The sequence below is a fragment of the Vidua chalybeata genome, chromosome 15, assembly GCF_026979565.1.
Source record: "Vidua chalybeata isolate OUT-0048 chromosome 15, bVidCha1 merged haplotype, whole genome shotgun sequence".
NCBI classification, from domain to species: Eukaryota; Metazoa; Chordata; class Aves; order Passeriformes; family Viduidae; genus Vidua; species Vidua chalybeata.
Window position 1 is genome coordinate 8,799,583 of NC_071544.1, and position 13,330 is coordinate 8,812,912.

Here is a 13,330-nt window from a genome sequence, read left to right on the forward strand (position 1 = left end):
CACAAGGAAACAGAGAATGAGACCTTTGATACAGAGTTTGGCTTCAAAGAGATTACATTTTGCCTTCTGTGCTAAATCTGCTACTCTTGGGTGATGATTTAACTCCTCATATGATGTGATTCATCCTCAGGAAAAACAAGGGCTGGGGTGACTGTGCTGTAACATGAAAGAAACAGTTGGAGCGGGGAGAAAGGAGCCTGTTTGTCAAAAGGAAGGTCCACTCCTGGGCTAGGATGGTGCTGTTCAGACAGCCCTGGGCTCATGAAGGGAGAGCAGACTGGCTTTTTATGGAGATTTTGTGGGGCAGTTGGTGGTAGAGAGAGCTTTCATGGCTGAGAGCTGCTCTAGCATCCGTGGGGTTTGGCATCCTCCTGCAGCCTCATCAGATGTCTTCATTAATGGCTAATAGAGCAGATATGGCAAAGCAACAAACAGCCTGACATGCAGAGAGCAGCACCTTGAGGCACATGTGTCTAATAGAGCTTTTGCTCATTCTTTTCCTTGCCCAAAATGTATGGAAGAGTCCCAAACCCACTTGTAGAGTGCCCAATCCTCAGCTGAGGCTCAGCACACCGCTGTGGGTGGGTGCAGAAGCACTGAAGCCTGGCAGGTTCATGGCAGCAGCAGGCAGCAGGGGCTGTGTGCCAGGGATGGGTGTGCTGGGGATGCATCCCAGAGAAGCTGTGGCTGCCCCATCCCTGGAAGTGTTCAAGGCCAGGTTGGATGGAATCTTGAGCAACCTGGTCTAGGGGAAGGTGTCCCTGCCCACGGCAGGGATTGGAACTGGATGATCTTTAAGGCTCCTCCCAACCTAAACCATTACAGGATTCCATGGTTGTGCTGGTGCCACCAAGTAGCTGCCAGGCCAGGGCAGCCACACATGGGAAGCAACTTTTCCTCCACAAGCTGGCAGGCAGGAGCTGGGCACAAACTGGTTTTGTTCTCACTGAGTGCTTTGGAAGGAGGAGCTGCAATCACTCTCTCTGTAATTAAGCTGGGATGACAGTCAGATAAAAGCTTCCAAGAGTCCAGTCAAGTGAGTTTTGCTTATGGGAGCCTGGCAGTAAACATTAGCCAGGAGCCTGCAAATCATGTCACTCACCTGTGCCCAGGGCCGAGCACGGTGGTGCCATGGCAGCCTCTCCTCCACCATCCCACAGCCTTTTTTCTGAGCTGCCCCCCCATCACCAGGTGATCCTCTGGAAACAGGCGGAGAGAGCTGCGGTTGTTCAGCTTGGAGAAGTTTCCAGGGAGGCCTCAGAGTCCTTTTTTGTACCTAAAAGTAGCTTACAAAAAAGAGGGAGAGGGACTATTTATATGGGCAGATAGTAACAGGATAAGGGGGAACAGTTTTGAAGTAAAAGAGGAAAGTTAGATCAGATGTTAGCAGAGGGTGGTGAGGCCCTGGCACAGATTGCCCAGAGACATTGCAGCTGCCCCATCCCTGGAGGTGCTTATGGTCATGGTCAGGTTGGATAGGGCTTGGAGCAGCTGGATCTAGTGAAAGGTGTCCCTGCCTATGGCAGGAGCTTGGAATGAGATGAGCTTTAAGGTCCTTTCCAACCCAGACCAGTAATCCATGATATGGGCTGTAATCGTGCACTCCCAACCATCAGGAACTGATTTTGCAGTTGCTTTAATTTTCATGTCAGGGGGACTTTGGATGAAGCTGCAAGTGCCTGACTCCATTCCTATCCCAATACCCCGGCCTCTGGAGTAACCCAGGTCGCTTCTGGATTCGCTCCAAGTGTTTTCTCGGCCCTGGGGCAGCCACCTCCAACTTCAAAGGCTGTTTGGCTTTCCTGGTGCGCAGCAGCGCTTGGCTGTTTGTTGGTGTGTTTATACCCGCCGACATCTGAGGGGTCGGAGAGGGCTTCTGCCTGCCAGGGTGTAAACAGCCCCGGCTGCCTTTCCTGCAGACAGATCCCACAGATTTCAGCCAAGCCAGGAGGATTTCAGACAGCAGCAGGAACGGGAGCCTCCTTCCTGCCCAGCGCAGCTCTGGGGTCTGACTGCTGCCCCGCTGTCATTATTCCTCTTCAGGGCAGAAACTTCTCTTTAGCCCTGAAAAATCCCAGGCATCCAGGAGCTTGAGTCCTTCACAGTGCACCACATTTAATGATAATGGACTTTTTGTGGATTAAATAAAATAAAATAAATAAAATAGTTGGTCCTGGCTTTAGGTACGGCTCTGTGCAGCCTGGCCAGAGGAGCCCAAGTACCAGCAGAGTTGTAAGCACCTCATTGTGCCCCATCCCTGGAAGTGTTCAAGGCTAGGTGGGATGGGGTTTGGAGCAACCTGCTCTAGTGGAAGATGTCCCTGCTCATGGCAGGGTGAGTTGGAATAAGATGAGCTTCCAAGCTAAACCATTCTGTGATTCTATGATCTCTGTTTCCATGTGCAGTTTTAGGCTAGAAGCATCTTTTGGCAGGTTTGCAGAACAATCCAAGGTATTTTTGAGCTATTTCCATATGAAAATGTGGGGGTTCCCTTGCTGGGAACAACAAGGAACTTCCTGCATAGTTATTTTACTATCTCAAAAATAATTTCCAGCCCCAGGTCTGATACATGTCTGGTCCCCAGTATTAAACAGCTTTCAGAAAGAATGCAGGACTGAGCTTTTGGCTTCTTTAAAACTGATGGGTGTCCTTAAAAGGGTGTGCTGAGGAAATCAGAGCATTCCTGAAGCACAAAGGCAGGCTAACTTAACCTGCCTACCCTAACCTTCTCTCCAGGCTCCAGGAGTCTCCTGTGCTTGGGGCATCACAGCATCACAGAGTAGGTGAAGTTGGAAGTGACCACAGTGGGTCATCTGGTCCAACCTCCCTGCTCAAGCAGAGTTGTTCCAGAGCACATGGCACGGGATTGTGTCCAGACAATCCTGGGATATCTCCAGTGAGGGAGGCTCCACACCTCTCTGGACAACCTGTTTCAGTGCTTGGTCACTGCACAGTAAGGCAGTTTTCCTCATATTTATCTTCCTGGTGCAGCTTCTTATGCATCACACAGAGAGTCTGAGCAGGCTTTAATTTTTTTTTTTTTTTTTTTTTTTTGTCACACTGTGCTCTTTAGAGCAACTTCTTCTGTGCAATAGCAACATCTGATTTTCAGCATGCCTCTGCACTTTGCATTGTTACTGGGTAAACTCAAAGCTGCAGCCTTAGTCAGTACCAGGGGCAGAAGAGGGTCAGAATTGGATCCAACCTTTGTAGGAAGGCCCAGGTTCTCTCAAAATAACATCCAAAGCCCACACTGTCCCTCAAGCCTAAGGGACACCGAGTGTCTGCCCAACCAGGGGCGTCAGTGCTCCGAGTCCCGTTAGCAAAGGGTATCTGTAGGAAACACCACGTAGCTGTGGATACTTTATAGACTCTTTCTTCCTGATCCCAGGCAGAGCCAGTCTGTCTATCCGCTCCCGTCATGTGGATTTAGACAGCCATATTCGTCGGCGCTCTCTGCTGGGGCTTCTTTCTCCAGGTGAGTATGAGCTGTGTCAGACAGGGCAGCTCGGCTGGTCACGCAGCTTGCAGTTTGTGCAGCAGGAGCTTGCAGCAGACCACAGCCACCCAGGGACAGCCACACACCCTCCCCAGGGCAGCCACGGGGAGAGAAGGCGCTTTTAGGCAGTGTCTGGTCCAAAGGGTGCTCAGGGGAATATTGAGGATGAAGGATGCACAACGGTTGGGTTTTATTCAGCAGTGCTCTAAAGAGAGTCAAAAACTCCAGCCTTCAGCTCAGCACTGGGAAAATGGGGTGGAATCCATTGCTCAGGACTTTGCTCTGTGTCACTAATCCTGAATGTGTCCCTGCTGCCACCACTGCTTTGCTCTGCAGAGATGGATCTGGTTTACTTGGTCTTAGCTTTAAAAGCAGGACAGGAGGGGGCAGTGATTTGCTGCCCTCCCATCAGAACAAGTCATTTCTGTGAGATACAAACACACCTGCCTTCAGGTGAGCAAAATGCATTCCCTGTGGATGGGAATCACTGAGCCCAGCTCTTCCAGGTGTGCTGCTGGGCAAAGCCCTCCTGGTTCCATAGGGATGCCAGGGCCACACTAGCTTTTGCTTCTGCTTCGTGTTGTCCTGAAGAGCTGTTAGTGGAGATTTCCCACCGGAAAACCATGCAAACCCATGCTCAGGTGAGCCCTTAGCCATGCAGAAGCCTGGATCCATGCAACCCTCGATCCATACAACACTTGATCCATGCATCCCTTGATCCATGGAGCCCCTTAACCTTGCAGAAGAGGGGAGGGAGTGCTGCCAGCCCTCCTTTCTCACAAGGTATCACCCATGCACAGCTTCAAAAGTGAAGGCAAGAGGAGCTAACGGTTCCCTGTGGAGCCCCAGCAGCCTCCCTGAGCCTGCAGGATTTTGGGGCGGATTTTGCAGCACTGCTGCAGCCGAGAAAGTACACCTGGTCAGATAAGGATCAGACTGTGCTGGTGGATTAAATTAAACAGCTTTTCTTTTTGTGCCAGCATATCTAATGAACAGTTCATCTCCCATAGGCAATTCTGCCATCTCAAGCTGCAGTCTTAAAGTGGCAAGCTTGGCAAAGCTGACTTTGCTGGCTTTGTCCTCCAAAACTCCGGAGAGAGCTAATGAAGCCTGAGAGCTAATGAGACCTCTCGTGATCTCAGCCCATGTTGTGGAGAGCATTGCTTAGGCAAGGTGCACCTCCTAGAGTTGCAGTTGGGTTCATGTTCAGACTTAGTCTATTTCTGTTAAAAGAAAGGTGGGGGTGGTCCTAATCTCTCCCATCCAAACCCCAGGTTGAGTTTGTTGTTCCTTTCTGCAGCGCTAATGAGATGCTGCAACAACAGGGATGTGAGCAGCTGAAACTGCTGGGTGAAAGCACCCTTGATCTCGGCCAGGCTGGCTCCTGCTGCAGGCGGGTTCCCTCGCTGTGGCACCGAATCCTTTCCATCCACCTGCCCACGGCTTGACCAGCCGTGCCACAAGGGTGACCCAGGGGTGGTGGGCACTGCCTGCCCCCCGCCAGCCTGGCAGCACCTGCGTGCTTTCCGTGTCCTCGCTTTCCGTCTGCTTCGCCACGTCAGAGCGCGCTCCGAGGGATGAGGGACGCCGCCCCGGCTGCCCGGCCCCGCCGTGTCCCCGGCCTGGCGCTGCCCTCCCGGCACGGCTCACCCGCTCTCTGTTGCAGGTTCACTCACCCGCTGATGCTGGGCTCTGGCATGCACACCACTGGCATCCCGCACCCCGCCATCGTGCCCCACTCCGGCAAGCAAGAGATGGAGCACTACGACCGAAACATGTGAGTGGGAAGTGCTGGCTCAGCAGCATCAGCACTCAACACCCATTTCATTTGTCACTCTCAGCACTCAGACGGGGGGAGGATGGATGAACACTGAGCTGTGCATCTCAGGAGCAAATCTCAGGTCCCCCACTGCTCGTGCTGTTGGGCTGTTTTGGGGTTGAGTCTTCTGCTGGCTCTGATGCTGACAGCCCCTCCTTTTGTCCCACCAAGGAAACCTCAACCAGAACCAAAGAGAGAGAAGGAAGCCAAGAAGCCCACTATTAAGAAGCCCCTGAACGCTTTCATGTTGTATATGAAAGAAATGCGGGCGAAAGTCATCGCCGAGTGCACCCTGAAAGAGAGTGCTGCCATCAACCAGATCTTGGGAAGGAGGGTAAGAGCTCACGGGGCCCAGTGTCATCACCTAGTGCCACATCCCTGTCCCTTACAGCTGCTATTAAGGACATAACAAGCATCTGCTTCAAATCCGGATGCTCTTATCCCATGAACACAGGGGCTTGGGTATGTCCTGGGGCGGGGTGGCCGTGGTGGGCTGGGCTGGGAGGGGACAGCAGGGCCATGCTTCACTGCTGTCTGTCCTTGCAGTGGCACGCGCTGTCCCGAGAGGAACAGGCCAAGTACTACGAACTGGCTCGCAAGGAACGGCAGCTCCACATGCAGCTCTACCCCGGCTGGTCTGCCAGAGACAACTACGTGAGTGCCACCGTGCTCGGACCCCCAGCCATGGCATGGCCCAAAATGGCCTGGGGGGCTGGCTGGTGTTTACCAAACACCTGGTCCTGGAAATGCCATTCCTGGCAGCACAAGAGCCATAGAAATTCACATTTCAGGAGTATTTTGAACACCCTCTTGGCTTATTGCCTGGCTAAAGGATGAATGATACAGCCCCCTGCAACCACAAGCATTTATTTGCTTATTGTCCAAGCAAATACAAATAGAAAGAGAAGCTTTTAAGTGCTGTGGATATATCTTTGGAAATGTAATTTTATGGAAGCAAACGACACTGTGGATCTTGGACAGCAGCTGAGGTATCTGTGAGGGTGGTGAGGCCCTGGCACAGGCTGCCCAGAGAAGCTGTGGATGCCCCATCCCTGGAAGTGTCCAAGGTCAAGTTGGACAGGGATTGGAGCAACCAGGTCCAGTGAATGCTCATGTCAGGGGGTTGGACTAAACTCCCCCAAAAACAGAGGGCAGAGATGATGCAGAAAAAGCAGAGATGATGGGAAGCCCCCAGCCCACATTTTGAGGGCACACATCTGGAGGGCATCAGCATTGCTGAGAACAATGGCACCATTTTCCTCCAAGACCAAGCACATCCTCCATGGAAATCCTAGTGTTGTATCATTTTCATCTGGTTCTTTGGGGAACCAAGGGCTGGTTCCTTTCTCCAGAAGATAGATGGTGGGCTCCAAAAGTGCATGTTGGTCCTCCCAGCACTGTGAACCAGCTGGTTTGGGTGTTGTGGTTGTTGGAAGAGATGCTTTTCTCTCCGAAGCTGAGCAGGAATGAGGAGGAGGAGGAGGAGGAATGTAGGTCACTTGTGCAGCACATGATGCGGATATCAGGCAGGAAATACAGTTGCTCCCCCACTGAAGGAAAAGCTTACCGCAGCTCAGAGCTTTCCACCTTCACTCAAACCACAAGAAGTCATATAAAAAGTCACAGGTCAAAGGCAGCCCTGGGAGCTGCCTGCGCCACACAGGCAGATTTGCTTCCGTGCTGCTGTGCCCTCATTAATCAGCTCATTAGGGGATGAGGGGAGGTGCTGCATCTTGTGAATCAGAGAGGCAGTCTGGGGATAAAATAGGACTTTTTTATTAGTGAAAGAAGAATGAGAGATGGGTCCAGAACTGCAAAAGCACCAAAATAGATTAGCATTACTTTAAAATAAATTTGTGGGGATTTCCTAAAACAGGAAGCAGGGAATATCAAGAACCAGTTTCAGTTTGGGTATAAGGCACCACATTAAAGCATGTTTTGGAAATAGGGAAGTTTCTAAAATGGACTAAGTCCTTTTTAGAAACATAAGGAGGAGGAATAAGAATACAACAGGAGCATCAGCTATTGATTATACTGTCTCCATTGCAGGCAGCAAATCTTGTTTAATTCTATTACTCAGATTAAATTTATTAATTAAATTATCAGTTCATTAATTAAAGCAATAATGGGTGGGATCCCCAGGTGAGATGCATCAGAGTGGTCTGAGGAGTTCTGGTGTGAGCTGGCAGAGATGCTGAGCAGCACAGGCACAGGCACTGGCTTTATTACAGCTGGTGTACATCCACTAACATTCTCCCTCACACTTTCTGACACAGCCTGCACCATAAATCTGGGTCTGAACTGCATTTGCAGCATAGCTTTGGACTCATAAGCCAGAGCATGGAGCAGTGTGTTGGGAAGATGGAGTAGACATGAGGGTAGGGGTGGGGACATGGCTGCCATCACCTCTCAAGTTTATTGCAGTTTCTAAATATGCACAGATCTCATGCAAAGTGCTGAGCCAAAATTCCTGTGGTGCTGGATCCAGGGGTATTGGAGATGAGGGTTAATCCCTGAGAAAAGGCACAAGCCCAGAATGAATTTGTGCTGTGCAGAAACCATAGAAGTGCACAAAAACACGTTTGGGTTTCACTTTGAGAGTTCCTTTTTAGGAGCGTTGGAATGGGAAGGAAGGGGACACCCTCATAGATAAACCTGAGTAGTCCCTGTGCAGCCTTTTCCAGTTCATCTCCTCCTGGAATGGGCTGAGCCACCAGCACTGTGGCTCTTACTGGATCTTACCTAGGAGGCAGCAGCCATCCCTAGCACCCAGTCCAGCCCCAAAAACCCTGCACAGCTCCCTCAGTTTACTGGAGCACAGGTAACAGCTTTTCCTTTGATTTCCTAGGGGAAAAAGAAGAGACGAACACGGGAAAAGCAGCAAGATTCCAGCTCGGGTAAGTGCGTGCAGCCTGGCAGCTGTTCCTGCTTTCCTGCTCAGATGGCAGAATCCAAAGCAGTTGTGTTTCACCATGTTTTCTTTTATTCTCCAGAGCTTAACTACAGAAATACACATTCATTATTTTTTTAAGCCATGGTAAATTAACATTTCTGTGACTTTTTAATAGACATGTTTGATTTAGAACATGAGTAGTGTGTGAAAACTGAAAAGATTGGAGTTTGGCAAATGTAAAATAACTTCATATAAACTATCACTAAACTTTATCTATTGAAAACATCCAAGGTGAATGTCCCCATCAGACCTACAGATGATATTAACTAAAGAAAACTCCTCTCAAATGCATCCATATTGTGTGTGGGATGAAATGTAGTGGCAGGACTGAAGATCATTCATGGGACTGCTCCAACTTTGGTTGTCATTTCAAAGTAATGTAGAGTTGAAGCAAAGTCATACTAAACCCCACCTCCCTGTACCACCCTACCGATTAGAAAAGGCCCTTTTGACAGACTTCAGCTGGTCACAGACACATTCCCATCATCCAAGGCTAGTCATGTGCTGATTTCTGAAATATTTCTGCCACATCAGGAATAATCTGAATTATCTGTACCAATAAATATTCATTAAAAAGGGAATCATTATCAAGAGATGTGTCCCAGCAATACCTTCAGTTTAATTAACACTGTTGATCCCATTCAGTGCCGAGTCTGATAAGAGGAATACAAGCTTTTAGGGCTTTCCGTAGAGTGCATTGCATATTTTTATATATCCGTATATATATCTTGTCTGTGTGATACAAAAATTATAATTTTGCCTGTTACAGATTGAAAACCAACTACTGGTTGTACACAACGAGACATTGATGGTGGTTGACAGAGAGAGGCTGAATCCAGCACAGAAATGTGCTGTTCCAACCTCATTCACAATACCAGCGAAAACCATGATGTGCCAGAAAGCAAACAGGGCTTCACCCCAATGAGTCCTGTAATTATACAGTAAAACAGCAACGTTTTAGGAAAGGCGGTGGAGAACAGCTTTTCCATTACAAATGGAAGGGGTATGATGGGGGGCAGAGTGGAATACCTGGGCCTAGGTCTCCTTGGTGCTAACTCTGCTTTCAGCCTGCTTCTGCAACGTTTCCTCCTCTTTTCTCCGTGCGCAGTCCGAGCTCGCTGGCAGCCCGGTAGTGTCTGCTGAAAGGCAGGGAGCGGGAAGGATGCAGATACAGGAGTCAGGCATCGCCTCCGGGATTTGGCAGCTTTTCCAGACTTAAGAAATTTGAAGAGCTGTGAATTTCCCTGTAATTGCCCACGTTTCTCGAAGCTGTTTCCCAAACCACCTCCAGACCACTGCCGGCAGTGATCACTGATACTTGCCTAACGATCACTTTTTTCCAGGTGGTGCCAGCGCCATTCTGTAGCAGAAAATAATGGGATTGTAGTCTGTTAGTCGTGTGTTAAAGTGGCTAAAATGATGTTGCCTCTTTTCTTCCTCGTGCTTCTCCTCCTCTTTGTGCCTCTGCCTTGCCCATTCTCCGCCGCGCATGCTTCTGTGTTCAGATCCTGCCTCTCCTAAGAAATGCAGAGCTCGCTTTGGCCTCAACCAACAAACGGACTGGTGCGGCCCGTGCAGGTGTGTATCGGCATCTCCTCGCTGCTGGGTGTTCCTGGGACAGGGGGATCAGCTCCAGGTGTCCTTCTGCAGCCATCCCGGTGTCCTGCGGCCATCCCGGCACCAGCGGGGGCTGCTCTGTCCAGGCAGGGATGGGGTGTGCTCTGGGCATCCTCAGTTTTCTGAGCTGCAAGGGACTGGCTGTACTCTGGGTTTTTTAGCCCGTCCGGGGCAGTGTTGGTTTAGTGCTGTATATATTCTTCAGCTGATAGACTTCCCTGGTCTTAAAAGTTTATTTCCAGGATGGAGACCTCTGTGATACTTACATGAGGCTTTTTTTTCCTCCATTAGTGCTTTCCAATCACGTTAGTGGCACCCTAGGGCCAGCAAGTGAGAATTTAATGGTTTTTTTTTCCTATTTATACTGGGCTAACCATATATTTCAAGATTCAGCTCTTCCTGAACCTTAAAATTTTGCAGTACCTGCCATGGGTGGGGTGGGACAGCCTCAAGCAGCAAACAGAGCAGTGCTGTGCTCCTCAAGCTCCCAAAGATGGATTTGGTCAAGAAATAGTGAAGTTCACATCAATCAAGTGCTGCTGGGCTTAGTGGGCTGCAAAGGCAGCCAGGCAGAGAAAGCTCCTGAGAGCTTCTGGATCTGGGTGCCAGAGCACAGAGAGACTCCAGCTTAGACAGACATCTGCAATTTGCAGTTTCACACCAATGCACGAGGAAAAAGGTGGAAGTAAAGTACTGCTTGATGTGTTCCCTTAGCTTGAAGTGACTAAAATCATTTAGTCGACCCAAGTCTGACCCATACCTTGCGGCACCCCAAGCTCCAGTCCCTGTGGCTGAGCCTCACATGAGCTCCCCTCCTGCACCTCAGCGTGCCACAACAGCAGAGCTCCCTGTTTGCCTTTTATTCCCTGGGTAGGTCATCAAGCACCATTTTTTAATTGATTAAAAATCCAGACACAGCTCCCTTAGTGTCTCGTTAATACTTGAACATCCAGAGGGGGCTGCTGGAGCACCCCATGCCCCCTGCAGCTGTGCTGCCAGGCCGAGTGCCCCTCTCTTCCATGGACACTTCTTCCACCTTCCCTCTGCCTCCATTCCAGCTCTGAACTCAGCTTCTCCTCTGCACGGCTTCCCAATTAACACAGGCTGCTGGAGTGCCCGGACACCTTGGCTTGCTCTTCTTGTGTACCCCGTGTAACCAAGCCCTGGTCAGCCAGAGCTGCTCTGCAATTCTGTACTAACGCGCTGCTGCCACTCAGGGGCTCCTGCCCAACGTGCTCTGCTCACCTGTGGAGAACAACTTCCCCAGGAGGATTTTCACTCCACAGGAGAGGTTAACTGGTTAAGACTGGGTGTTCCTGCTCTAGAGCTTTCACACTCCTTCCCCATACCCTGGACAAACATTCCAGGGTGCTGTAGATTCCAAAGGGAGAGGGATAAGTTCCCTTAGAGAGGGATAAACACCTTTAGCTGTGTAACATCCACCTCAGCACAACCCATGGACTGGGCCTTTATCAGCAGTCTGTAATATCACATCTGCATTTTTCCCCGTGTTACTTTAAAGCCAATGAATCAATGGGCACATTATTGTAATCTTAAACAGGTCATTGAAACTCTATCCTTCAGCTACTCCCAAGATGTCTCTGGGAAACACAGGTCTTCCTCGGGCTTGTCTCTGGGGAATTACTACCCATGGAAAATACCCTCGAGTTAAATACTCAGTTCAGCTGAGCTGTCCTGTTTCCTATTGCATTAATTGGGTCAGCACGGCTATCGATGGCACTGACAGCAGTAATAGCACTGCTCTGTTCACATCCAGTGCAAGTCATGTTTAATACTGGACTACTTAATGCACATTCTCACACTGTCTCGTTTTTCATTAGGAAGATCAAAGAAAGGTGTGTGCCCGCATTAGCGAGTTCTCCATTTGATCCGTTTTCCTCAACTGAGACAGCCGAGGCAGGGAGCTGGGTGGGAGATGTTCTCTTACTGTTCTAGCTGTAAAGGCTCCAGCAGAGGAATTGGCCCTTCAATACTGTTAAGGTGACATCTTGAGAGCTCTTTTGTTTGAGGATCTACACTGAGGTGCTCAAGGACCCAAGGCAGGTAACATGAGGGATCTGTCACATGGAGAGAAGGAAAACCAGCACAACAAACAGTGAAGACAAGATAGTGTGAGGGACTGACTCTGGGCAACCAGATTAAAACAATCTGGATGTACAAGGGACGCCGGGAACTCAGGATAAATACTGAACAGAATTGTCACAGAGTATGAAGGAGTCATGGCCAAACCCAGCTACAGCAAGAATGATGTGTGACTTGTATTTTTGATACCCCCAAATCATAACATACAAACGTGGGGAACCTGAGTGTTTCTTCAGGAGGGATTAAAGAAGGCTGGTCCCTGTTCCCTAAGGCAGGTGCTGCTGCCTTAGGGACCTTCCCAGTGCCAGCAGATTTCTTGCTAGAAGAGTAGGGCTGGGGGAGGAGAGCTGCCCCTGATGGGTACTGTCCTGTAAAAACCCCTTTGGGTCAGTAAAGCCATCCCCAGCTGATGAGCTCTATCACACTCCACCAAATGGAAGCATGGAACTGAGTCTGTCACCACTGCAGGACTTTCTGCCAATCTCTGCCCACATTGCATTTTGTACCTGTACTCCACTTCCCAAGGAAGAGGTCACATCCCAAGGGGAGGTCACAGCAAACACTTCCTCTCCAGGAAACCCATGGGCTCAAGTGTGGTAGCTCTGTCAGGGCTGATTTTCCTTTAGCTCAGTGAGCAGGTGAAAGGTGATCTGCCCTCCAAGGAGCAACAAATCCTCTGAAGGCCTCAGGACTGTTCCAATTTTCAAAGCAGGACCTCAGACACCCTCAGACCATCTCCCTCCAGCCAGTCCCAGGCTTCCCTTTTCCTGAATGGTTGCTGAGCACATTTCTGCTCAGCTGTATCACTGAGTTGTCCTTGGAGGTGGGGATGAATGGGAAGTACATTCAGATTCAGAGATAACTCAGAGCAGAAGAGAAGAGCTGAAAGCTAAGGCCAAGTTGGATGATACTTGAAGCAACCTCTTGTCTAGTGGAAGGTGTCCTTGCCCATGACAGAGAGGTTGAAACGGGATGAGGATTAAGGTCCCTTCCAACCCAAACCAGTCTGTGGTTCTAAGTAGATGATACTGTGCACAAGGCTAGGAAAGTGCTGGGAAATGAGCTCTTGGAACCTTCAGATACTGGGACAAGAAAAGCCGAGACTGCTGTGAAGGGCAGCGTCCCAGCAGAGCACAGCCTGGGACTGCTAAGCACAGTGGTGCTGACGTGCCCTGTGACACCAGCGCGCATGACTGTCCCACGGGCCCTGCGTGGGCTCTGTGGCAGCTGGGGAGGGAATGCTTTAGTCCTGAACTTGTGAGAGCCAGGCACCCACACAGAATTCAAGCAGTTGGGGTGGTGGCTGGTGAAGAATGACCTCATGGGTTAGATTTTTATT

General features: G+C 49.9%; 1 protein-coding gene across 5 annotated transcripts in view; it reads left to right on the top strand.

Moving 5' to 3' along the window:
• TCF7 (transcription factor 7) overlaps positions 1-13,330 on the top strand; it is a 69,572-nt gene that overhangs the window by 54,428 nt on the left and 1,814 nt on the right. For 2 of the 5 annotated variants that reach the window (XM_053956476.1, XM_053956477.1), the window contains exons 6-10: positions 3,392-3,478; positions 5,166-5,276; positions 5,490-5,652; positions 5,865-5,972; positions 8,167-8,215. In XM_053956476.1, coding sequence (XP_053812451.1) covers positions 3,392-3,478; positions 5,166-5,276; positions 5,490-5,652; positions 5,865-5,972; positions 8,167-8,215 — 518 coding nt within the window. Of the gene's footprint in view, positions 1-3,391; positions 3,479-5,165; positions 5,277-5,489; positions 5,653-5,864; positions 5,973-8,166; positions 8,216-9,776; positions 9,850-13,330 lie in introns of all 5 variants that reach the window. The other 3 variants (XM_053956478.1, XM_053956479.1, XM_053956481.1) reach the window with 2 other exon arrangements.